Source organism: Tripterygium wilfordii, chromosome 17 (assembly GCF_013401445.1).
Source record: "Tripterygium wilfordii isolate XIE 37 chromosome 17, ASM1340144v1, whole genome shotgun sequence".
In the NCBI taxonomy this organism is placed as follows: Eukaryota; Viridiplantae; Streptophyta; class Magnoliopsida; order Celastrales; family Celastraceae; genus Tripterygium; species Tripterygium wilfordii.
The window spans coordinates 11,616,429-11,642,423 of NC_052248.1; the positions used below are offsets into that span (position 1 = coordinate 11,616,429).

The 25,995-nt window shown below is 37.4% G+C and overlaps 6 protein-coding genes across 9 annotated transcripts; 3 read left to right on the top strand and 3 right to left on the bottom strand.

Moving 5' to 3' along the window:
- Positions 1 to 5,659: 5,659 nt before the first annotated feature.
- LOC119982451 (homeobox-leucine zipper protein ATHB-12-like) lies at positions 5,660 to 6,925 on the top strand. The gene is made up of 2 exons (XM_038825830.1): positions 5,660 to 6,113; positions 6,213 to 6,925. The coding sequence occupies exons 1-2, from the start codon at positions 5,724 to 5,726 to the stop codon at positions 6,579 to 6,581; spliced, it is 759 nt and encodes a 252-aa protein (XP_038681758.1). The 5' UTR covers positions 5,660 to 5,723; the 3' UTR covers positions 6,582 to 6,925.
- A 741-nt stretch (positions 6,926 to 7,666) lies between these two features.
- On the top strand, positions 7,667 to 11,495 carry LOC119982449 (uncharacterized membrane protein At1g16860-like). The gene is made up of 4 exons (XM_038825827.1): positions 7,667 to 8,221; positions 9,635 to 9,790; positions 10,845 to 11,056; positions 11,140 to 11,495. The coding sequence occupies exons 1-4, from the start codon at positions 7,931 to 7,933 to the stop codon at positions 11,348 to 11,350; spliced, it is 870 nt and encodes a 289-aa protein (XP_038681755.1). The 5' UTR covers positions 7,667 to 7,930; the 3' UTR covers positions 11,351 to 11,495.
- A 361-nt stretch (positions 11,496 to 11,856) lies between these two features.
- LOC119982453 (cytochrome b5-like) lies at positions 11,857 to 13,695 on the bottom strand. Of its 3 annotated transcripts, none has more exons than XM_038825831.1 (4): positions 13,554 to 13,695; positions 13,327 to 13,416; positions 12,342 to 12,408; positions 11,857 to 12,228 (listed from the first exon to the last, which is right to left on the bottom strand). In XM_038825831.1, exons 2-4 carry the CDS (start codon positions 13,402 to 13,404, stop codon positions 11,990 to 11,992), a joined length of 384 nt encoding a protein of 127 aa, XP_038681759.1. In that variant the 5' UTR covers positions 13,405 to 13,416; positions 13,554 to 13,695; the 3' UTR covers positions 11,857 to 11,989. The 3 variants fall into 3 exon arrangements, with proteins under 3 accessions (XP_038681759.1, XP_038681761.1, XP_038681760.1); XM_038825833.1 differs by having other exon boundaries at positions 13,629 to 13,669; XM_038825832.1 differs by having other exon boundaries at positions 13,327 to 13,413; positions 13,554 to 13,604.
- Positions 13,696 to 14,951: 1,256 nt separating this feature from the next.
- Positions 14,952 to 16,311, bottom strand: LOC119982448 (oleosin-B6-like). The gene has a single exon (XM_038825826.1). It carries the CDS (start codon positions 16,284 to 16,286, stop codon positions 15,261 to 15,263), a length of 1,026 nt encoding a protein of 341 aa, XP_038681754.1. The 5' UTR covers positions 16,287 to 16,311; the 3' UTR covers positions 14,952 to 15,260.
- Positions 16,312 to 16,759: 448 nt separating this feature from the next.
- Positions 16,760 to 20,187, bottom strand: LOC119982450. Of its 2 annotated transcripts, XM_038825829.1 has the most exons (5): positions 19,895 to 20,187; positions 19,541 to 19,801; positions 18,913 to 19,072; positions 18,548 to 18,773; positions 16,760 to 16,851 (listed from the first exon to the last, which is right to left on the bottom strand). In XM_038825829.1, exons 1-4 carry the CDS (start codon positions 20,105 to 20,107, stop codon positions 18,595 to 18,597), a joined length of 813 nt encoding a protein of 270 aa, XP_038681757.1. In that variant the 5' UTR covers positions 20,108 to 20,187; the 3' UTR covers positions 16,760 to 16,851; positions 18,548 to 18,594. The 2 variants fall into 2 exon arrangements, with proteins under 2 accessions (XP_038681757.1, XP_038681756.1); XM_038825828.1 differs by lacking the exon at positions 16,760 to 16,851 and having other exon boundaries at positions 18,321 to 18,773.
- A 3,317-nt stretch (positions 20,188 to 23,504) lies between these two features.
- Positions 23,505 to 25,340, top strand: LOC119981768 (AAA-ATPase At2g46620-like). Its single transcript, XM_038824890.1, has one exon. It carries the CDS (start codon positions 23,689 to 23,691, stop codon positions 25,117 to 25,119), a length of 1,431 nt encoding a protein of 476 aa, XP_038680818.1. The 5' UTR covers positions 23,505 to 23,688; the 3' UTR covers positions 25,120 to 25,340.
- Positions 25,341 to 25,995: the final 655 nt, after the last annotated feature.

Below are 25,995 nucleotides of genomic sequence, written 5' to 3' on the forward strand. Positions count from 1 at the left end.
CGGGGCTATACTGTAATAAAATTACAATAGGCCCGGTTATAATACCTATTTGAGGGTGAAATTTTTTTTATTTTATTTTGAAAAAATTATAGATATGTAGTTTATAATCTAACGATATAATTTTTATTAAAAACAAAAATCATATGCTACATGAAAAATGCTTAACAATTTTAGACTGTCGGATATAAACTCAAAACATTCGGTGTCTGGATCATGATGAATTTGATTTTTGTTTCGAACAAAAAATATATCGTTAAATTCGTTAGATCATAAACTACACATCTATCATTTTTTCAAAATAAAATAAAAAATTTTTGTGATCCAAATCACCTACAACGGGGTCTGTTGTAGTTTTTACTACAACAGACCCCTGCCACCCGGTTTTTCATATATAATCGATTAATCGTCCATAATCATGTGACAATTACATTACTTTAACACGGTCTTTCTGGTTAATACAATCTCTTATTACATTATTTTTGACAAACACAATCTCTTATTACACTTTTCTATACGTAATTATATTGTTTTAAGTGTTGTGGATTTTTATACAATGGAATTAAGCATTCCTAGATTAATCTTCTCAAAAAAAAAATAAAGAACGCCCAGATTAAACCTATCAACAATGAGTTTTTTGAAAAGAGTTTTACATGCTGAATTCGAATATGTAATTATTTTTTTTTGAAATCTAACATGTATTTTGAGAGAGAAAACATTTTGAAGTTTCGTTTAAGTAATGAAAAAGTTGTGATGTAATCTTGTTTAGTAAACATGCCACATAGATTATGGATTCTTATGAATAATTTTATTATGAATACGTAGCGTTACCGTTCACTTTTTCATACGTCGTGAGGTTTTATTGATAAGTCAAATATTATTATGTGTTTATATATTTTTACTACTCTAATTTACACCATTTTTTCAAGATGTAAAAATGTCTAGAAAGTATTTTCATGTATTAAGGAAGAAACCTTTGAAATTCATATTAAATTAACTTAATTATTGAGAAATTACTTTTCATAAAGTCTAGCTGTCTGTTAAAAATTTCAACCCTACCCACATCAACCCCCTTTTGGTTTTTCCGTGGATACATCGAACCCAAACAATTTTATTCTTTCTAGATCGTTTCACTTAATGGTCCTCATGCTCAAGAGAAAAGGCATCATTGAGTGATAGGGGATGAGATTTTCTTATATATCACATCACTTGGGTTAAACCAAAGTTGATGTGGAATAAGTGGTAACACTCCGTCGCATTTGTGCGCTGGATTATGCCAGATCCAATAAGTGAATAGGTACAGGTCCGTCCAACTGAACCGAGACTTTGTTCCGATATTATGTTTGAAAATCTCTGTCGTACTTACACCAACGATATTATTCATTTTAGCCTCTCATTGATATATCGAGCTCACAAGGTTTTGTTTTTGCTGAGTCGGCTCACTTAATTTTACTTAGGCAAGAAAAAGTCTCATTGAATTATAGAGAGATGAATCTTTCTTATATACCACATGACTTGGGTTAAACCAAGCAAAAGCAATAGCAATGTGGGATATATCTATCTGATGCGTGAGGGAGTACCCGGAAGATGTGCTGGTCATGACAAGCTGTAGGTAGCTATATTGCTGTATATACGGTACTTTCAGTACTCAGTAGGCAAGGATTTACTGCACACATCAAAGTGACAAACGGAGAGGACGATACAATGGCTCCAGATTTCAACCTTTTTTTTTGCCTTTTTCTTGCAGTTATTGAAATTTGTGATTGAGAGAAACAACACGTAAAGATGTGAAATCCCTTAATTGTCCCAAGTAATGAGATATATTCCACTGCCACACACAAGAAAAAATCTAAAAAGAGGAGGAGCAGTTGAAAAGAAGAAAAGGTTAATGCAGATTTTTGGATCTGCTTTTGGCCACTCTAGTAAGTCAATTGGGTGTTCCAGGAAAAATAAATAAATATTTTCTCAATCGTATTGGTCTTACAAATATCGTGTACGCACTTAGCTGTCATTTATTTGACAATTGTTTTGTTATAGACAGACCTAAAATGACTTTTAATTTGTAGCATTGTAATTAGTGAAAGTTATATACTTACAACTATATATATATATAGTCGTCTTCTGTTCGGTTCTTGATTTTGAAGAATATCCAGATCATCCATGTCGGCCATGAAGATTCATCATCATCTCTACGTACATTTTAAGGTCAAAGCACAAAGAGTTTCACTTTTACTCACACATGACTCGAAGCTTCATTAGTGTTCACTGTTATGACTCAAAGTGTCAGATCGATTGCGACAAAACCAACCAAGTGATTTATATAGATAAAGCTCACTCTTAATATGTAATAAGATATTTTCCTAACTCAAGTGAGTTGGACGTTGACTCATAGTAGTTATGCTTTGACTCAATGAGTTGAGTTTCAACCTATAATAATTGGGTTAAGGAAGAATAAAATCGTGCGGATTCAATGTATCGATGAAAACTGGATAATTCAAAATGGTCAATATTATTGACATGTATGAGGTGCGTATTTATGATATTCACTTGCCTAAACTATGACCAGTAAAAGGTTTCTCAATCACGTGTAGTACAGTGACTGGCTGCCAAGTTTATGAGTGTTTCCTCTTATGGTAATTTAGCGTCAGCAACACAGACGAGCTTTCATAATTCTATTTTTTGGTCCATGACTTGAGCATGAAACAAGCACTCAATCAGGCCCAACGCAGGCTTTTGCGCCCACCCATGACCCAACTCCATTTTAACTTATAAGGCTATAAGCAAACCTCTGCGAAGCGGTGATGGGCTGAACAGTCAAATAGAGAGGGAGTTTGATCGCCTGGGCTAAGATTGGACCCGTCATAGATCTTTAAGGATGACTCAGCCCAATCATATAGGCCCATCATAGATGTTGATGCCATATTAATCATTGATACGAGCAGACACAGATTAGACGAATTCGAGTTCAATCAATCCAGTTTTTCTTTTGTCACATACTAAATGAGAAGTTGACATGAAGACTACTAATCTTATTTTACATGTGCCGTCACTCGCTATATTAATTAATACAGATTCCTTACTTTGGTTCGTCCCATCGTATTCAATGGTCAATGTGCACCTCGCTCATTGGCTTCAATTTCCCACTAACATACATACATATATATATACATACACATACAATTATATATCTACCCATATATGACACGTATATAGCTGCCTTGAAACTCTTATGGTAATTTATTTTACTTTTATTTTAAAATGAACTTTATTACAAATTTTTTGTACCTTGGGATGTTCCAAAATTTGGTGAGATAATCATCTCCAATATATATTGATAATACCAAAAATACTCATCAAATGATATGTTGACATGTGTCACCACATAGATAGAAGGAGAGGAGATTGGTCAACCCAGATGTCACATCAGCCTACACTTCTCAATATGACCTAACATGCATGACCTCGGAAACTCTAGACGATTGAAACATATCGGGTTAACGAGGAGCACACATCACCTATCAGGAATGAGATCTACAAGAGATCTTTAAGGAATTCACCATAAAAATTACACGCGCATCCAAGGACAATCAATAAATTGAAACTTCATCTAAAAGGGAACCTGCATTAAGGTAAATCTCTTTAACTTTTTCAACATTCACTACTATCAAAAGAGAGCGCTCTAAATCCCGAGGTGTTTCACTAGTCTTATTATTTGTAAAATTAACTTGAACGTCAGAGCGTAACATGAGGTATATCTCGGGGACCATAGAGATTACATTTTCTACATGTGCAGAGATATAACAACGATCTCGTAATCCTTAATTTGATCAACGTTTGACTGTTTGAGATGTCTACCGACCGAACAATCCAGAGGTCGGTATGATTTTCCACGTCATCATCGTATATAGAGTTTGTGTATGTGATATGATACTTAATAATGCATGAATGCAATGACGTGGCAAGCAGTCATGACAAGTTTGATTTAATATTTCTTTGGAGTTACGATACTTGAGCAACCGTGGGCACGTGTACACTAATATTAAAGCAAACTTTCCAAACACAACCACAAAAATTCTTGCCACGTCATGATGTACACCTAAACCTCCAAAGAAAAAATGACCGGCGTACAGGTGGCAGAATCTCGTTGGGAGACGTGTGACAGGGGACATGTAATTGCTTTTGAGCAACTATTCTTATTGGCCCGGAATCTTTCGAATTTCTTTTAATTTTTTAATTTTTATTTTATTGGGAATAAAATAATTGGGATATGTTAAAAATTGGAAATTGAAAGAAGATCAAAGTGGGCACGTTGAGACTTCCGCTTGTGACAAGTGACCATCTGAGTCTCATATGGGCTCGAGCCGACTTGATGAGTGGGCTCAGCCGACGATTTGACTGACATTTCAGATTCAAATTTCTGTAAATGTAGTAAATAACCATCTATTCTTGCCTATCTAAGAGTAATTGAATTGAAATAAAGAAAAAGAAAAAAGAAATTGTAATTGAATTGGGTAAAATTGTAAATTGACAAATGCTTTATACCATGTGTATATATATTATGATAATACCAAAATTGACCTCCACTAAGATCTTGACACGTGGTGAGAACTATCGAGCAAACGTGTCAACCAAAGTGTTTCCTCAATTGCCAACCAAGGTAGAGCCGACAAGTCCAACCAAGGAGAAGGAGCCCAATGTTCCCACGTAAGGCAGGGTAATAGAGAAGAGGGCATCTCGACAAGACTGAAATACCACTTCACTGTAATATTGAACACATCTCTTTGTAACTTGTGGTAACCAAACACCACAAGGAAATCAAGAGTTCAAAAGGATATCAACTACACTTGAGGAAAAGATCAGGATGAGATTCATCTTCCTGAAAATGTAAATTCAAGGAAAATAGATATATCATTACTAAAGTTAGAACTCTCCCAACACATGTAAAACGGGATCCCCGATACAACGAAAGCACCATAAACCCTGCATTTACTTGTTTGTTATGAGAGAGAGCTCCGAGCATTGAGCACCCCCTAGTTGATAGCGTGTTGAATTGAGCATCGGAGTGGTCCTCTCGAGAACACCTTCAGGGCACCTTCTAGCTTGCATGTTCTACTGTGTAGGTCATCCTTAGCAATACCAAAGACATTTGACATCAGTCCTACCACATGATATATTACCAATACCTAAACGTTACTAGTGCTTGTTGTACAATTGAAATTCATCGTTTTGCTTCTATCAATTAATTTTGTTGGTGTAGTTCTAGGAGCTAGAATCCGTCTTATTAGTAATACTGTCGTTGCATATGATCAATGTTATTACGTTTCTTCTTATGATTGGCCATTGTACGGCAACAAGGCATTGTTGTCGATGCTGGATTGAGAAATAGAATATCTACGATGAACAATTCCTCAATGTCACAAGTCATTTTTGTTTTTTTGTTTTGTTTTCTACAAGTAAAATTACATGAACGTGTTTCACGCAGCCGACACTGATTAGGTAAACAACAAGACTAAGATGCAGCCAAGATGTAGATGGTGACGAATTGACGATGACTTGATACATTTCTAAGCCGGCTTCGTTGTTTAAGCTTTTTTCTGTAAAATTAATTGATAATCGATAAGACAAACAAACCCAATTCATTTTCCAGGAAAATCAATTCAAACCCCCCATCATATACTTCAGATATAAATTTACACAACCCTGTTATATTCATAACCCTCCAACCCATGACACTAGAGATCTTGGTGAGTGAGGATCCCAATACAAGAATGTTTGGGGAAGAAGAAGAGGAATATTTTCCTTCTTCGGAATCTTTTAGCTTCATGAGAAAGACAAAGAGCAGCAAGAACAACAAGAGGAGATTTAGTGACGAGCAGATTAAGTCACTAGAGTCCATGTTTGAAACAGAGACAAGGGTTGAACCCAAAAAGAAGATTCAATTGGCAAGGGAACTTGGGTTGCAACCGCGTCAGGTTGCGATTTGGTTTCAGAACAAGAGAGCAAGATGGAAGTCCAAGCAGCTCGAGCGAGACTACGCCATATTAAGAGCTAATTACAACAGCCTTGCTTCACGGTATGAGAATCTAAAGAAAGAGAAGCAGGGTTTGGTTTTACAGGTACTTGAATTCTTACCCATCTTTGCAAAAAATATTTTTTAGTTTATGAGTAAGATTACAATTACAAAAATATATTAAATTTGTAGATGTTATTTTCAGTTGCAGAGACTGAAGAAAGATGCGGTTCAGAACCCAAAAGGAGAGCGGCAGTGTTGTGGGAAAAGTGAAGCAGCTCCAAGCAGCAATGAAGGGGAATTGGAGAATGGTGACTCCAACAAGTGTGAATCACAAGTGAAGCCGATCTCGTCGATGGAGATATCAGAACATGGACTAGGAGTAGTTTTAGACGACGATATCAGCATAAAAGCAGAGTACTTTCAATTAGAAGATGAACCAAACCTTATGGGTATGGTAGAACCAGCTGGCGATAGTTCATTGACATCACCAGAAGGTTGGGGTAGTCTTGAATCTGATGGTCTGTTTGACCAATCTAGTAGTGGTTATCAATGGTGGGATTTCTGGTCTTGAATCTAAAAAACATGTTGCAGAATGAACACTTGGGGTGAATTATTATCCTTAAGAGGCCTAAAAGTTGAAATTTGATTTTTGTGGGTTATGAGGGATCAACTAATCAGAGAATTTTAGTCTGTGATGTTCAAAGAACTTGCTAGCAACGGCCAGAATCCCCTGTTTTTGACCATGAAAGTGCATGGATTGTGGATAGTGCGGATTAGGATCCTAAAATTCAGAACTTTCACACAATTTTCCCATCAAAACCAACTTCACTTCAATGAACATCTAGTCATTTTGCTATAATTTTAGAAGGCTAGATCTTGTTCTTCATAATAAAGCCTAGACTCTGTTTTACTGTATCTACTCTTTAATCTGTCATCAACCAAACATGAAATCAACTGCACCCATCAAATTTTGGCTTTGCACTACTATCCCAGAACACGAGACAGAATACATGTGAAGCAGATAGAAACAACTCAAGACTAGGAAACAAAAAAGTGTAATACGAGCTAAAACGAACTTGCTCTTTTTGAATATTCAATCCAAAAAGCATTTATTCTCCATCTGCCAAACACCAGAAAACTACAGAAGATAAGCATGTGACGGACAAAAATGTGTTCATTTCTTCTTTGATATTTACGCAATGAAGGCTTAAAAATATCTTCTGGTTTAGGTACTGCGCTTCGGTCGCCTGTCCTTTCTTGTTGAATAGAATTAAAGAAGATGATAATGTGATAACGACGCACAATTGAAACGGACCACAATGAGAAAACTTCGGTTCTGTCCTTCCATGAAAGAAAGCTCATTAGTCATTACTCATCCAAGCAACCTTCTGCTGCAGTAGTAGAACAAGCATAAGCTAAAAGAACTTCGAGGGAAAATTCCCATTCAAGTGAAAACAATATATCTTGAACCAGAAAGAGATTTTAATTTAAGAAACAAATTTTTAGAAAGAAATTGAAAAAATGGATAATGCCCAAAAGAGGTGAAAAGTTGACGGCTCCATTTACAGGTGTTGTGAAGGAGGAGAAGAAGATCGGAAGCTGCACACCACAACCCAGTTTCGGTTTAGTCATCGAGAAGACGAAATGGAAAGGAGGAATTAATCTGACGGCTGGAAATTGTTATTTGAGTTCGTAAGCCACCAGGGTTTCTGATCTGACGGCTAATCGCACGGCTGGACGTTCCTCTCTTGGTCAATTGTGGGTCCCCACTTTTCACAAGTATTTTGGCGTTTCAGAAACACAAAAACGGAGAAGAGAGATGTCGTATCGCTCCTTCACCTCTCTCCCCCAAAATGTCTCGAAATCTCTTTTCGTTCTTCCTGGTCTTGTAAAGCTGTAGCAGGAGAGGGCGAGAGAGGGATGAACGACCTGTCCAATGCAGTTGTGAGAGACCCAGTACCAGGTTTAGCTGTATACGTTTTGGTTCCGCTGTTGTTGATCGGTCTATCTGTTTCTTTATTCATACTCATTGTGGTGCACAACGTGGCCTTCTTCCTCTGTGTGTTGATTATCTCGGCCATCGTCACTTCTTTCATAGTTTGGAACAGAATTAACTGGAATCGCAAAACTGCAATCTCTCTGTTCCTTCGCGGCTTACCCGACTCTGACCTCGCCCTGGCACATGAGGGGCAGCTTGTTAAGATCACTGGGGTACTCTTTCCACTCTTTTGCTTTCAATACTACTTGCATTTTGTGGGTTTTCTTTTAATTTCTTGTTGTTGGGTTTTTTTTTCGTATTTTCGCTTTGCATTGCGATTGGTACAATTTTAACACTGGTGGTTTCCAAGGAAATGGAAGAACTGGAAATGGGTGTGAGATTGGTGTCTTTGTTTGCTAGTATGTCTTGTTTGTGCAAATGGAGAACTTGAAGAAACTTGTTCAGCTGCAAAAATTTTGTAATCTATGTCCTGGGCAGGCTGCATTACTAAGAGCTTGTTTGGTTTTTTCTCTTGTTACTTGTTAGCATAAGAACTGTTCCTCCAATCTCTCGATTACCTGTATTTAGATCACCTACTTCACTTCCTTTAGATGGTTTGCTGTAGATACAATTGGGGATGAATTTTTCAATTTTTTGGGCTCTTTAAAGAAATGCCCTCTTTTGGGGAATGTAGTGGAAGTAGATTAAGTCTTGTTGTTTCATGTTTTCTTTTCTTTTCAAGGTAGATTCTGGAAAGGGAATTGGAAAACAATGAAATTTAAGTCTTTGGACACAAACATTTCAATGAGGCTCAGTTGGCCGTAAGTTCAGTAAGCAATGCTGATGCTTTTGACGCAGTAACGTTTAGGCAACTATAAGCCCAGTTACTATTTTTTCTAAACTCTTTCAACTCTTGTAGATTTTTTTTAATGCAGAGGAAAAATCTACCAGAGGTGAAGGGACACACACCTTGTAGATTCTGCTAGTGCTACAGAAGAAAGGGTGTACACCTTCTCATTAGATGGTTTGATATTCAGGTTGATGGATATGGTCCAAGTGGATAGATTTTACTTCTCATATTATTATTCAATGAGAGCTATCATATGAATTTGGAAACATAGTTAGCCATCACAAATGGTTGACTTTACTTGAACATCTATCACATTAATGTTGAAGCTCTAATGAAAATCAGACTTTTTTTTATTCATCAAATAAGGTTTTCTTTGCACTTATAATGTAGTCCACAAATAACAACAAGGCAAACTGCTTGCCAAGTAGAATGAGCCTTGCTTTTCAAAAAGGGCTGATTGTAACTTGAGTTTGACAGTTTGGACTTGACATGTGTCTGAGGTACCTCCTTGTGGATGGTTCACTTGCTCGATGAATTTGAACTAATTTCTGATGACGAATTTCGTTAGGTTAAATAATTTTACTCTAGCTATGGCTATCTAATGGCTTTGTGTGATGGTAACATCAGGTAATTTGCTCATGTTTAGTCAAGTGGTTTTTTTACCCTCCCTTTTGTGCAAGTTACCAGCATGGGTTTACTTTCAAGTACATATTTAACCTAACGATAGTCAATAGATAATCTTCACCTTCTAATTGATAGGGTATTAATAACATCTATGTTATTTTGATTATCTTAGCTAGCATCATGTGGGAGTGTCTCCTTGGAATCTTCTTACGAAAAGGCTGCCAGATGTATATATACATCTACTTGTTTGTATGAATACAGAGGATTCAATTTAAGTCCTGCCAATTTTAACAAATCATGCTTCCGATGGAGTTTGGCATATTGTGAGGTATGTAAATTCTATCTTCGTCCCCCATTCAAACCTTTAATGAATATGGTATCAACTAAGTAATTAATGTCAATCGTTTTGGTTTCCGTACTGAATTGAGTCTATTCTATACAGTATACAGTGCAAAGAACTTTGTAATGACCAAGTTTTTTTCTGTGAGTTTATTTTTACAGTGAAAGTTATAGTGAAACAAAAACAATTCCGGAATTAAATCACTTGTGTTGCTGTCGCAAATCCCCCGGAATTAAAACATTCTTTCCCAAAAAAAAAAAAGGCAAAACAATTATGTCAAGAAGCTACAGCTTTCTGTAATGCTTTCATTTCTTTCTGACATTCTCAATCCAATTTGGATATTTTGTCATGGGTTCTCAGGAAACTGTAGCATAAAGAAAGGTCAAGGACATAAAATCTTCTGATACTCATTATAACTATCGCTGCTTGTCATCTGTTCATGTTCTTGTCATAGGTGCAGCTACCGAAAAGTAAAATCTTAGATGAGGCTGTCTTCTCTTTGTATTCTATAATACGCTGATCAGAGGATTTTTAAGAGGGGATAAGTTGAGTGACCGGTTTTAATGCTTTGGTTGCTCTGACAATTATTTGAACTTCATTATCTCTATAGTTTTCATTTTACCGATTAAGGTAGCAGATGCTTGGATATTCTAGAGCTGGGCTCGAATTTTGTTGACACATATCACAGGCTTTGTCATCTTTGAATTTCGTCTACCGACCTGATTACAACGTGAACTCCATCATATTTTAATCGCAACACACATGACATATCATACCTGGTCTAGCTACTGGTACCACCTCTGGCATTGTAAAGATTATGTTGCATATGCATTATCCTGTTGCATTATGTATGTATCGGCAAATGCAAAGGTCATGCAAAGTACATCTTGGATTTAAATCTTAATGAAACCAGCCAAACTCGGGATACCCCCTAGTATATAAGAATCTGCGTTGGCTACTTTTTGATTCTTGAAATCCTAATATCCTTTATCTATTTGGAGGTTTAATTTTATCATGCTCAGATCTAATTTCAACCCGACAGAGGTTCTGCTCAGACTTCTTCATAACCGATCGAAAGTCTGGTATCAGAGCTGTTGTGAAAGCAGGTTCTGGGTGTAATGTCATTCCCTTGATCGTGGATAGCAAACTTGTCACTACCACAAGACGTTGCAGAGTTTTATCTGCTCACATGAGGAAGTGGTTAGCATATAGAAACCTCCGCTCTGAAGGCCGGCTACTACGTCTTGAAGAAGGGTAATGAGCTTATGCTACTGAAACCTTTGAACCCTTCTCCTTTTCTATTGAGTTCTAAGGTTGCAAACTTGCATTTTTAGCAGGTATGTACGAGAAGGGAGCTCCGTTTCTGTGTTCGGAATGTTGCGCCGGAATGACAATGTTTTGATGATTGTTCAGCCACCAGAGATCATATCTACCGGATGTCTGTGTCATAAGCTTCTCCTCCCAAGTGATGTTGATGGTCTAATATTAGGGGTCCCTGATGTAGCAGCCCAGGTGACCAACACAGGTTCCATTGAAGGGGAGTGTTAATGTGACATTGTCTAACTTAGAGAGAAATTATGAAACCCTATAGAATCTAAGTTTTAGATGATAAACTAATATTTTTGAAATTAATCCGTATTTTTGTCCCTAAACCGTAACCGCTAATATTTGTAGTAGAATTTGTGTTGCCTAATATGCATATTGTTGAGGTTGTCTATTGTTGAACTGGATTCAATGTTATGGTATTGTTTTTGATATTGATCTTTTGCAAGAGGCATTGTGTTTGCAGGAGGTGCATATATTATTATATATGACAGATTGAATTGCGCAAACTAATCTGTAACTTTGGGGGATTATTTTCATATTTGTGGGCTGGCCCGACTCGCGAATCTCTAAAGAACAGCCGGCCAGGCCCACGAACCTCCCAGGCAGCCTATAGGCCGAGTCGGCTCACTTTACATCTGTAGATGGTTGGTGTTATGTGTACCATGTCCATCTGCATTGTCTGTCTGAGCTAAAGTTGATAACAATGCTAAGAATAATGTTTAACAATAGACAGATTAAACCAATAGCACAGTTTGCATTAGCATTATTGATGCTCCGAATAATAGTTCAAAAACTCCACACAACAACGACACTGAGTTTCATATTTTATTGATGCTTTTAAGCAATGACAAGCTTGTTGTCTTAGAAAAGGTATCGCAAACCAAATGCAAATACCAAGATTAGCAGCGGTAGCCCCAGTTGTAAGAGCTTGATCACGGATTCGTTATGCCTGGGTTTCTTTGCTGCTATTGCAGGTGGGTTGTACTTCTTTCTTGCTGGAATGGTACTTTGATCAACCTCACCAATGCAGTAATTCTTCATCAGCTCTCTCGCATCGTCGCTGTGTCCCACATCGTCAAAATCATCAGTCGCATCTTTCTCTGCGCAATCATATGGCCAATATACATACGGCTCAATTTCCAGGGTAAATTTGATTTTCAATGAAACTATGGATTGAAATATAAAGAGACCTAACAAAAGATACAGAATTTACCAGTAGCAGCTAACAAGACTTCATCGCCTCCAGGATGTTCCTCAAGAAATGGAGTCATGTCATAAATCTGATACACACAGTTTTGCATATAGATAAAAGTTTATATTAGAAGGAGCTTCAAAGAGAATCCACAAACCGAGCTTAAATCATAGTTGCACAGCTTGCTATTGTGCAGTCTGCTAACTCTTAGTCTCCTGATTTTGCATCCGGAACTAGGATGAAGAAGTAATTCTTGACGTTTAAGCATGTCCATATTCAAAAGTTACATGAAGAGTTATGCTAATGAACATGGGTGGGTAAGCACATCAACATTAATAAAGCTTCCAATCCCAACTTGGGTTTTGCTACATGATCTATATTTTCAATTTTTCTGCAGATACCAGCATGAAAAGAAATCGTCAAGTAATCCCCCGCAGAAATTCGGCTCTTATAATAGCACCTAATTAACGAGTAAGCAAACCAAACTGGGATAACCCAGCTGGTTATTGGCTTTCGACTGAAGACGTATGCCTACGGGGTTTCCATGGCTTGATCCCCAATCGGATCTATCTCATTCGGTTTCGCACTGGGACTCGGCTAAACTTATCTGTCGTCATGAGTATGCATACATTAAACAGATGATTGCAGATGTTGGAATGTACGTTTGAAGTGATTAGAATCACAGATATATGAAGAATCCGTAATTTAACATGGTATCAGAGCTCCAAGTCATCTATTCAAATCTTAAATTTATCCATTCACCTCCCTTGTCTATTAACCATCCCAGATGTTGGAAATATAAAGGATTCTAAACAACTGAAGTTCATGTATATTCCCTCCTTTTCTGCCCGACATCAGGCACTAACTTTGTTGTTCCTAACCCTACTAAAATTTCAGAACATAAATATCAATTAACAAAACCCTTCAATTCATTAGCTTTAAAAATTAAAATCAACAGCAGATCAGTAAAGAACAAACCCATAAAAGAATAGAAACTTAAACTGACCTTCCCATCGATCAAAAGCCAGCAATCAGTCCTGCTATTATGCTTGTTCAACTCAGCAAATGAAAGAAGTTTAGCCATTTGTTTCTACCGCTGAGAACCCAAAATTTTCAGACAAACAAAGAAGAGGAAGAGGAAGAAAAATCAGAAGATTTGACCAAAGTACTAAAACACTTAATTAACAATCACAAAAAACTTGGGGGAGGCGAAGAGCTTAAATGTATTCTCACACTGACAAAGCAGAGAAGAAATATGAAGATGGATTTAAAGACAGTGCTGTGCTCAATAAATGACAAACAACCAACCCCAATAAACTCCGAACACCCGTTCACCCCCTACACTGTATAACCCTGAAAACTGACTATTTTGCTTTTGTTTTTTCCCTCTTTGTGGTGAGCACGTCTAAATATATGATTAATAACTGAAAATATTAATTTTCTAAATTTGCTTTTGGTTGACATGTTTATATATAAAGAGATTAATACTTTAAAATACTAATAAAACAAATTATATTACTTAAACCAATACCTATATGTTATTGATATTTTCACCTACAAAAATAGAACGTGAAACAGATGGATGGCTGCTTTCCACCAACTTTATCTCAACACATATGTTCAGCACCTTCAATATTTCAAGGCTGCTGGGGCTCATGGGCCAAAACTTGTTGTTTGTTTTCTTGTGGGAATGAGGAGGCCCCCATACATGCATGAGATGATGCATGTTCTGCAGGAAAAATGCAACTCCCTCCCCCTCAGAACATGAAGAACGTGTACGTGTGCATACAGATGCATGCACCATGACCTCTTCATCATATATTCTTTTTATAATTTGCCACATCATTAACATCCATGTCAACATCGTTAGCCACATCATCTTTGAACCATTATGCCATGTCATCGTCATCCCCAAAACCCCATCTGAGAGATTGCAAGGAAGAAGACAATTACACATATGCTATTCAGCATTTGCTTGTTAACATACCAAACATATGCTGGTACCAAAAACAATAAGACAAAATTACAGAACAGAATAGATCACATAAGTCCACATATATGTTCGCAAACTTATTTCACAACCTAATTAAACATAGTGCATATAAAAGAATAATTATTAAGAAACAACATAATAATATTGGAACAAGATACATGTTCACTTGTTGATTCGCTTTTGAGAACACTTAAAAGTGGAGTGCACGAGTTTTTAAGTTGTTCGTTTTCACGAGCTTCTAATTTTGGTGGTAATATCAGTTGTTGGTTAAATTGGATATGGGTATTTAGTGTTCACCAAATGTTTGATTAAATGACTCACTGAGCTACATCATTTGGAATAAAAATGTTTCATCTATTGTCATTCATTCACCTTGATTGCAGGGCTTGCTACATCAATAACACCCCCTAAATCTAATGCTTTTAGTTTGATCTTTATCTTTTTGGACTCTCCTTCCCTCAATCTAACAACAGGAACACTGTTAGTATTGCTGATGCCTTTTTAAAATGTAAGACAGTATACAATGCCGGATTTCCAGCAACTTTGGTTTATATGTTCATTATTCCACTCTCTCCATAAGATATATAAAAACAGCTGCAATAAATGAAGTAAATCATTTGGCTACAAGATTCCAAGAATAAACTGCAGCTGCTAGGAATACACAAGATATAGATTCAATAATACTCGGTAAATAGCTAATGCCCTTATTACATATCATCGATGCATTATCCTCACTCTATATATGAACCAGAAGAGGGTCATGAACAATCTTCTAGGACACTCTACCAACAAGCAAAGCATAAAATTTGAGATGTCAGATACACATCTCCTTCTTATGTTCTATATATATATATATATATGGTTGTATTTTTTTTTCTCTATCAATCACCACAAATATTTATTCCTAGACTGAAACACAAGATTAATCTCCTTTTTCCTCTGTCTGTTCAGCTGTCATAGCCATTGCTGCGACCCTTGGCATGGAATCCACCATTGGAAGGATTTCTAGAGAGAGCAAGGTGGACTCCAGGATCACTGTGAGTGCAAGAAGATTTGAAAACAACTGAATTGTTTACACCTTGAACATTGCTATTCATGAATGCACTCATAGGAGTTGAATTCATTGACATTGCTCTGTTTTTCTTGTCCTTCTTCATATTTCGGTTCCCTTCTTCTTCACTACTACTGTAGCTTTTGAATTCACTGCTGCTGTCGCTTGAAGTACCTCCAGGATTTCCCTTCTTGTAAAGACCCTCAAATCCATTTTTCTTGGGAGATTTTATTACTTCCATTAATGCGCCTTTGTTCTCACCTGCTATTGTTATAATCCTTATTCCTTCCTCCTCTGTGTCTGAAGAAGAAAACTTCTTTCTGTGGGCTTTCTCCTCTGTATCCGCTTCCTTGACCACTCCTTGTTTCCCAGTATGATCGATTCTGGGCTTATGAGTGTCGTCATTGACCTTTTCTATGGTCTTCTGCATGAGCACATCTTTCTGCTCTGCCTCCGGTGGGCTCTTGGATTCAGGTTCTGCATTGGGTTTTATCTGGGAAGGTGGAAGGGTTAAAGGAGAGGGTGGTGGAGCAGTTGGTTTGGGCTTAGGTGATTGAGGTGGGGTTTCTATTGCAGGTTTTAAGGTTCTTGGAGATGGTTGCGCAGGGCTGGGCACACGTGCAGTCACAGTGGTTGGGGTGGTACTGGCAGTCTTGGGAGTTGGAGAAGTAGGCGCAGCTGGGGATGCAGGGGCACGAGGTGCTGGTGGTTGTGGAGCAGCAGTGGGTGGTGGTGGTGTTGGTTCAGTTTGAGTGGGTTGAGATTGGGACTGAGGCTGAGCAACTGGCCTAAGTGTGGGACGAGCAAGTGGGGGTCTTGGCAGGGGAGGAGCGGGCTCAGCAGCTGGGGCTTGAGGAGCTGGCTGGCGTGCTATTGAAGCTAAACGGAACCAAGGACGAGCAGGGGTCTGTTGGGTGGCCATACGCAGCAAGTTTGTATTGATTGAGACAGAAAACTTGTAGAAGATAGCAAATGTAGGATATAGATGATTGATGTCCGATGATGTTTATTTATAGTCCTAGTCGAAAATGAACAAGCTTGACATTGGAACAGAAATAAAGACGATGGGGGACATCAACAGAGAGGGAGAAAGAAGAGGAGGTGGAATAAGGGAAAGCATCAGATTCAGAAAGCACTAAGAGCTGACGAGAGCTCTGAAAGTAAGTTTGGTATCAACTTGTTTACCGCAGAAGAGTTTGCTTTTCTGCAGCCATGATGATATGACTTCTCTGGAATTGAAATTCTTCTTGCAAACCAACTGTAATGCATACATCTATTCCTTTCATATTCCAATGTGAATCAAAATGAACCGTCAACTTTCATTGCAATCTCTTGCTGTCTGTCTTTCTTTCTTCTGACTTTGCTTGAGGTTGGCGAGATTGCGATGCTGTCTATCTTTGTTTTCTCCAGAATATCAATCTTTAACGTTATTGTTTTCTTATTTTGAATACTTTGCTTGAGGTTGGCGTGATTGATCTCTCCACTTTCTTTCAATGTATCGGTTAACATGCATACAAACCACACAGATGTAATAAAGAAACAATATGCAAAAGCAAAAAGAACAAAAAGTAAAATGCAGGGACAAATGACATTTTACTGGTTTTGCTTTAGCCCTTCAACCACAAGAAACGTTGTTATTTTCTCTTTCTAACTTTTCTCCTTCTTCTTCTTTACTCCCATAACGTTTTCTAGAAAACACACAATGTTTAACGAGGGTAAGAAAGTCCAAGCAAAATAATTTGTGGAAGTGTTGTTCATTTTGGGCCTCAAGATCCACACGATTTTATCCTTAAAAGGGCCGTCTATAATTGAGAGGTCTTGCATGCATCTCAACTTACAAAGAACTTTGTTTTCTGTCAACTACCAATGTGAGGCTTTTATTAACACTTTCTATACTTGTAGATTCGGTTATGCAAGGCTCTACAAGTGAACTATACAGGTTAGGGTCATCTCACATGTGGGTAGTCTGTCCATTGGAGATCCGAAAGGCCAAGTTACCCAAACGGATGGAGGTAAGTTTAACCTGACATTGTAGTTAGATCCTACTCCAATAGAATATATGAAAGTCTAACCCAAACAATTTGTAGAATTATCTGCTTTGGTTTTCAAGACCTACATAATTTTGTCCTTAGAAGGGTCATTTACAATTTAGAGGTATTAGATATTTACTTATAAAACACTTTGTTTTCCCACAACTTTCTGCGACTTTTATCTTAAAGAACGAGAGAGTGACATAACCACTTCACCTCAGTGTGCTAAGACAAGGATTAATAGCCTTATCTAACATTGGAGAAAGTTGTGACAAAGCTCATTGGACGCTCATATAAAAATAATAATTATAATAATAATTGTCCATACTTCTACTGTGTTGGAGCGTAAGAAAGGTAAATTGAAAGCTGTGACAGATACAAAAGCAAGAAAGAACTTCACTCCATACTTAACCAAAAAAACAAAAAAGAAACCTTTATTCCATGAGTAGCTTAAAGAAAAATTCCAACAGTATGTTATTGGTGATTCTGTTTTTCTCTGGAAGCCAGCAAGCAAGAGATATTGGATACTTTTGATTACAAAAACAAATATTTGTTGAACTTCACTGCAGTTTTATATGGTGGATTGATTATTGACCCTGAATTATTTATGTAAGAGATTCATAAAATGTCAAGTATTCATAAATTCTTTTCAAGTTGCTATATGTGCCTTGTCACCTATAGGCATTTTTCAAGTTAGTTTTTTACTCTCGTCACAAAGGCCCCCACTTGGGGCAACAACAAATGACCATACTATAGCGCAAAATGACCTATACTCTCAACACAATGAGTGACCGATTCTTCACTGCGCACATTGAAAGAGAGCATGAACAAGAAAACCAGAAAGCTATAGGTATATGCATAGTGCTTGACGAGAAGAAGACTACGTTATGGAGCCTCAATGGTTTAATAAACAAGGAAACAAAATGTAAAAAATGTGGTCTGGTTTCGATGTATTATTCCAAATCATACAAGCTGGTCAGATTCATTCCATAATTCTACACATTGTATCTTCTTAAACAGCTGTTTCGTTATGTATTATATGTTTGTGGATACAGGAACACGGGAAGAGCATGAAAACAAAAAGAATTATAACTACGTAGGATATATATATATATATATATGTATATAAGCTAATAAAAGATGAAACACTAACCTAGCTGCAAGAGGACTCACACTTGAAACCCGGAAGTCTGCATGATCTCAAGGCCATTTAGTGAATTCAAACACTTTGAAAACAATATCAATTCCAGTTGGGATTTGCCACACAAAGAGCAGCACATTTAACACATTTAGCGCAATGTGAAGATTCCTTGCTGTCTCACTTCCTTTCTGCATTGCAGGAACTAGAGCCGCTGCCGCTGCCCACAGTGCTGTAATTGCTGTTTCAAATGTTCCAAAACAACAGATATCAACTAAGAATCCTAAAACTAATGAGCAAAAACTGCACAACTAGCGACTCAATCAAACAGAATTCAACACACTCGAGGTCAATTCTTCAAGTGCAGAGATCAAATATACCTGCTCCGGCAAACAAATGTGGACCGGGGAATAGTTTTCCGGTCCTAAACCAAGTATTAACGCCTCCACCTATCGATTCAAGTACTCCGAATCCTAGTAGTATTGATCCTGCATTGAAGTGTCTATCTCTGTAACCCCCTTTTACCAATTCCTTCCTCTCCTGCATTTGAGATGCCAATGGCTTAAAAACTTCGAATATAAATTTAGAAATCATTCTTACATAAGCACCAACTTCTATGCGGCAACAAGTTGCACAACTTGTACACTAATTCCGTTTTGAGAGATTATAAGATCACCGATACTACTAACAACCTGTGCAAGAATTTTGGACTGACTGAACTTGCGCATAATCGACATTTCATATCAAAAGCAAACCATTCACAATGAACTTATTCTTATTCCCAACATATCCAGTCCAGGCAAACCTCCCCATTCATTTCAAACTTCATACTTCAAATTGCATGCAATCATTCCATTGATTTCGAAGGCATTAATGGCAACTCTATGTTTTAGGATTTTTCTACAAATGGGTATACTTTGATACTGGTACATTGAATTTCAAATTGTGCAGCAATATGTTTTAACTTTCAATTAATTACTACATTAGTTCAAGCAGTTCAAGCTTTACCTCAGTGAATTGCTGAATTTTGATTTCAATAGGTGAGGGTGCGGCTTCGACTGGTTTACCATCTGGAGTGACTGGTTTAGGCTTCACTTGCTTCTTCAATTCATTGATCTCATTCTGTACAGTCCTCACTCTTCTCCATTGCCAACCCAAATACCCTGCCCACAAAGTGTAGAAGAAGAAACTACCCATCACAAGTGGATGAATTAGCGCGAATGACCTCCCCTCCAAAATCCCAAATTCCCCATTAACAGCAAGAGCATCCTATCACACCCCAAAATCACAAAACCAACAATGTAAGAATTTGAAACCCAGAACTCAAAAAAAGGAAAATAATGGAGATTGAGAAGAAATTACCCTTGTATCCAAAAAGAAGGGCAATGCCAGTGTTGTGAGCGGTAGACAAGTTGATTTAACATGGTGAATGGTCTGATTGAGTAGTTTTTGTGAGTCTTTGGTGCAGAGAGTTAGTTTTGGAGGAGCATTGGGTTGAGTTGGCAGGTTTGACTGTGAACGGGGAGGGTTGTAGGGAAGGGCATGGAGCTTTAGGAGGCCAAGCGTGGTGGCCATGCGCCTCCTCTGTGTTTCTGGGGCTGGAGAAAAATGGATAGGAGATAAGGAAGTGTGAGATTTGAAGATGTGATTTTCATTGATTTGGTTGGTTCGCTGTGTGATTTCCTTCTTGAATGTAAAATGGGTCCCCCAAGTTCTTTTTGCTTCAAGAAGGCAAACGACACTACCAGAAACAGTTGGTTTCGGTATGGCAAGGGACAATGGGCCGTGGGTACATTAATTGGGCTTTACTGGATGGGCCTGAACTGTTTGTTCAATAGTCAGAAAGGAGTAAGAAAAGCCCAACCCAAGTGACGGTCCCCCATCCAGGCATCCACTAAATCAACATCTTTATTTGTTTTGAGTAAAGATATTATTCAGATTCTAAACTCCTTTGGCTAATCAAATCTGGTTCACTGGTTTTTTTATGTGTGTACACCTGTCCATTCAATTCCATCACATCACAAACATTTTCTTGTGGCTGACGTTATAATCAAATATAATATAATTTTTGAACCACATATATATATATATATATATTGTGGAAAGTAAACAAACTAGTTGTGATTCTTGATGCACACAAAAATTGGTAGCCACACGCAGAGAAGTGAGTCTCAATTGGGGGCTTATGAGACAAAAATAAAAAATAAAAAATAAAAAAAAAGTAAACCATATACATAGACATCGATCATACTAGAAACATGTTGTGCGGAAAGATATCAAGATGTTGATGGTGAATACGATTGGCAAATAACTAATGCAGATAAATAAAGAAATCGAAAACCAAAATCAATCACACACAACAGACAAATGAGTGTACATGGTTCGGCCAATCTTTCTTATATATAAAGGGTGCGATGATAAATCTTATTGATGAGCGGGACCTCATAAGGGCAGTTGGGTTTTGCCCGCCATAATACAAAATAACATAATAGGAATAGGTAACTATTTTTTTGTTGAAAGAATACAAGAAAACAACTATATATAGAATTAAATCAATCAAATCCTTTACTAATTTTGATTGGACATTCAATTGAAATTGAAAACCTTTTGATTCTTATTAATCACAAGATGATATTCTCTAATATTTTTCGTAATTTCTTGCCAACTTTCAAAAGCAAAAAGTACATGAAATGATGACAATTTCAAAATCAACTTTTCAACCTTTAACACTCTAATTTAATATTTATTATTATTAGTCTAGCTCCTTTATGAATTTTGATTCCAAATAATTTTTATGAGAAGATGAAGCTTGTGTCAAATTCTTATACCGGAATATTAACTTTATTATAAAGAATGTAAAGAAGCAATGTTAATAGGTCAAAACCAACCCCTCAGAAGACATTGAGGGATGTGCGAGCCACCCTAATTTGTTTTGCCTTTATGCGTCACTCATAAAGATACTCCCTTTATATAGCGGCACTAATATGAACCACAAACAAATTCCAAATTTCATTAAAAATATTTTTAACAATTCAAGTTAAGTTTGATTGTGAGGACAAAATTATTTGGATACATCTCGATGTTGTTCATTGTTTATTCTTCGGTTTTCTAATTCTTCTGCTATGATTTATAAATTCCTAAGCCGCTAACGTGAAACTAAATTTATCGTTTGTTATTGATGGGGACTAGTTGCACCTCAGAGTTGGCTAAGGACACCCCAAAAATCTAAAAAAGTCTCAATCTAATAACACCCCATTTGACCCTATCACATCTCATTTCTCTCATTCCTTTCTTTCTCCTTCTTCCCTTCACTCTCTATCTTCCCTTACAAAGCCAAACCCATCACTCCCCAAGACGACGAAGTGTTCGACGGAGCCTTCATCGGAGTAATGCGGACATCGGACGGAGACGATTGGTAGGCAGGCTAAGGCCAGAGATTCAATGCCCGAGGAAGGTCCTCGAGACTGAACCCTGTCTGAGAGCTTGGTCAGCAAGCTTTTGGACATTGAATGCACACTCGAGGAGGACTGAACAGATGTATAGGATCCTGACAAACTTGGGGAAAGCACACCTTGAAGAGTTGACATCATCTTCAATCTCATAGATGTCCAACAGCTTCTCAACTTCAAAGCAACCGTCCCTGACAAAATCTGAGTTGTTGGGTTCATGATTGTGTACAAAATATGAGTTGCTGGATTCTTGGCCCAAATTCTTTATTGTTGGGTTCATGATTGTGTGGCTAAAGCATTGGAGGATTTGGGCCAATTTAGTACAAATCTTAGTTGCATGTAAGGTGTTTGATGAAATGCTTGAGAGACTTATGCATTAGGGTGTAGAGGGTGATTTTTCAGAAAACACAAAAATGGGGTGTACTCATAAATATTATGTTTTTGGTTGGGATTTATTTAGAATGGGGTGTGGTTAGTTAAGTAAAGAGTGTAAATAGTCCTCATCTTGTTATTATAGAACAAAGTGTTGGGGTTTAAACATTTAAAAAAAAGTTTGATTGCGAGGTTGATAAATTCACACCTTTTTTTTTGACAAATTCCCACTTAGATGTATTCATATTACTTACCCAAACAAGAGAAGATATATTCATATCAAATTGCCAACTAAAAAGTGATGCCTTTTTGGGATCCTCATTGACTTTCTGAGTGAAATGTCTTCTATTTTGTAAACAATTTATTCACAATTTTGAGTTCGAATTGCCGAGTTAAAAAAGTGCCTTTCTAGGTTCCTTATTGACTTTATGTAAAATATTGTTCTTACCTTTCTAAAACAAGGGGAATGAATTATTTTTTTTGATAAGCAAACACAAAGGGAGTGAATACCTATTCATTGTTTCTTAACAACAACAATGATCATTCTCTAAGATAAATAATTCTACGATCATTGTCATTTTGAGAATCTCATATATTGCAATACAAGTGGCTACTTATAATTAAAATCAAATTAATTAGTTAAATATTTTTTTCGAAAGGAAATAAATATTGTTCGTAGTCGCCTTACCCATGATAATAATATATTAATATCCCGAGTTTTTTTTTTCATAAATAATATCCAAAAATTTATATGGGTTGGGGTTCTGGATGATGGGAGAAGCCTTTCCCATATGAAATTACAAAACAAATTAGTAATTAATAATTTTATTGTTTGAATTGAATATTGGAGGAATTTTTAATTTTGTGGTTGTCGAAGAGCCAAGTGCTTTCCTTCTTAAGCCAGTATTTTTTTTAAAATACAGTATAATTAAACTTTAGACACATATAACTAATTCAATTGATTGTCAACTGACTGAGTCACTTTTGATTAATATATTATTAAATTACATATTAAGATGCACTGATTTATTCTCTGAAAAAGTAAAAGTTTTTTTTTTATTTTTTTAAATCATAATTCGAATGGCTCTTAAATCCCACGTGGCAATATTTAGCGATTCACAGTGGAAGAAGACAAAACAAATCCCTTAAAAGCCTGCGAGAAGGTGACTGGGATTGATCCCCCTCCCTCCTCTGACCTCCAATCCTCCTCCTCGACACTTCTTCTTCTTCTTCGTTCGTCCTCCGTTTCGACCAATCACACTTGTCGCCTGATTTTCTCAATGACTAGCTAGCTTTTTCTTAGCAGATAGTATCTATTTCTTTCACATAAATCCTATGTCGATTGCTTGTAATCTATTATTTCTTTTGTTCTTATTGATCGGATTATTGTTTTCTGTTCGTGTGATTTTGTTCAAGACCGGATTGATTAACGCGGTGAACAAGTGGTGGAGGATTATTGAGGAATTCTTCCATGTCTACCAGTTGTTCAAGGTACCGGAATTCAACGAATCTATGCAGGAGAATCTGCTTTATCGGAAGGTCTATGTTTATTTGAATTCATTGGCTTCCATGGAGGACTCCAATTACACAAACCTCGTCACCGGGAAGAAGTCTAATGATATTATTCTCCGTCTCGATCGGAATCAGATCATCGACGACGATTTTCTCGGTGCAAGAATTTGTTGGATCAACGATGCGGGGGGTGATACAAGAACTTTTGTGTTGAAGATTAGAAAGGCCGAGAAGCGTCGGATTCTCCGCCCTTATCTGCAATACATACACACGGTGTCCGATGAGCTTGAGGAGCGCAACAAGGAATTGAAGCTCTACATGAACACTGATTCCGGTGATTCTCGGAGAAGTCGACGGTGGACCTCGGTTCCGTTCAAGCATCCTGCGACTTTTGATACCATGGCTTTGGAATCGGTTCTGAAGAACAAGGTGAAAGCCGATCTAGAGTCGTTCGTCAAGGCGAAACAGTACTATCACCGTCTTGGGCGTGTTTGGAAGCGGAGCTACCTTTTGTACGGTCCGTCAGGGACAGGGAAATCGAGTTTCGTTGCGGCGATGGCCAATTTTCTCGGCTACGACGTGTACGACATCGATCTCTCGAAGGTACGGGAAGATTCAGATCTCAAAATGCTCTTATTACAGACCACAACGAAATCGGTGGTCATGATTGAAGACCTTGACCGATTCCTGACGGAGAAATCAACGACTGTGAGCTTATCAGGTATTTTGAATTTCATGGATGGGCTATTAAATCCCTGTTGTGCAGAAGAGAGAATTATGGTGGTTACAATGAACAATAAAGAACAAATCGACCCGGCCATTCTCCGGCCAGGCCGAATCGATGTTCACATTCATTTTCCGGTCTGTGACTTCTCTGCTTTCAAAAATCTGGCCAGTAGTTACCTAGGGCTTAAGGATCACAAGTTGTTCCCTCAAGTGGAGGAGGTTTTCAATAGCAACCCCAGTCTGAGCCCGGCCGAGATAGGTGAGCTCATGATAGCCAACCGGAGCTCACCGAGTCGAGCTTTGAAAACTGTAATTAATGCTCTGCAATCGGATGTAGGACGGCGGTTGTCGGAGAATTTGGCAAGGAAGTCGACGGAGGAATGTGATGATCGTTCGGATATTTTTTGTAGAGAAGGTGGTCAGACAATGAAGGAGCTCAGGAAACTTGTTGGTTTGATAAGGATGAAGAGTTGCAGAAACCCTCATTCGTTTGATTTGGCTTCTTCACCTCAACGCAAGGAGGGATGAGGATGAAGAGCTCGGATTCACTTCACATTTGGTTTGATTTGATTTGATTTGATTTGGGTGATCTGCAGAAAATTCATGACAAATTCTGAATCATGTGACTGGAAAACCTACAATCCACCCAAGTAGAATAGTTAATCTCTGATTAGCAGAATAGATACATGATGGAATTAGATTTCCAACTTGAAGAAAAGATTTGTTAATTGTCAATGGGAAGTTTTCTATTTGTCTGCATTGTGGGAATATGAGACAGGTGATGAATCTTAATTTTCTTCAAATGTTTGCTTCTTGAGTAGCATCAGCGGTAGTGCTACGCAAACAATATGCGTCCAATGTTCGATTTTAATGAGAAACATATTTCTCGGTGGTATTTAAAAAAAAAACCGCAATGCTACCATATACTTATAACCGAGAATTCTCCTATGCGGATGTAAAATACGGACCACGCTTTAAGTAGTGTGTCTCATTTGTCATTTTACTTATCCACACCTACCTAAAGTGATAAGCAATAGTAATATAGTATATTATTTTCTTGTTTGGTCTGTTAATGATATAATTATAAATGAGAATTCTCCTATGAGGGTGTAAAATACGGATCACGCTTTTACTGTCGATTTGGAACATATGGTCCTCAAAGTAGTGTGTCACACTTGTCATTTTACTTATCCACACCTAAAGTGATTAGTAATAGTAATACAATATATTATGTTTATGTTTGACTTGTTAATGATATAATTATAATCGAGAATTCTCCTATGCGGGTGTAAAATAGAGACATGCTTTTATTGTTGATTTGGAACATGTGGTCCCCAAAGTAGTTTGTCCCACTTGTCATTTCACGTATCCACACCTAAATAATGATATGCATTTACACCAACA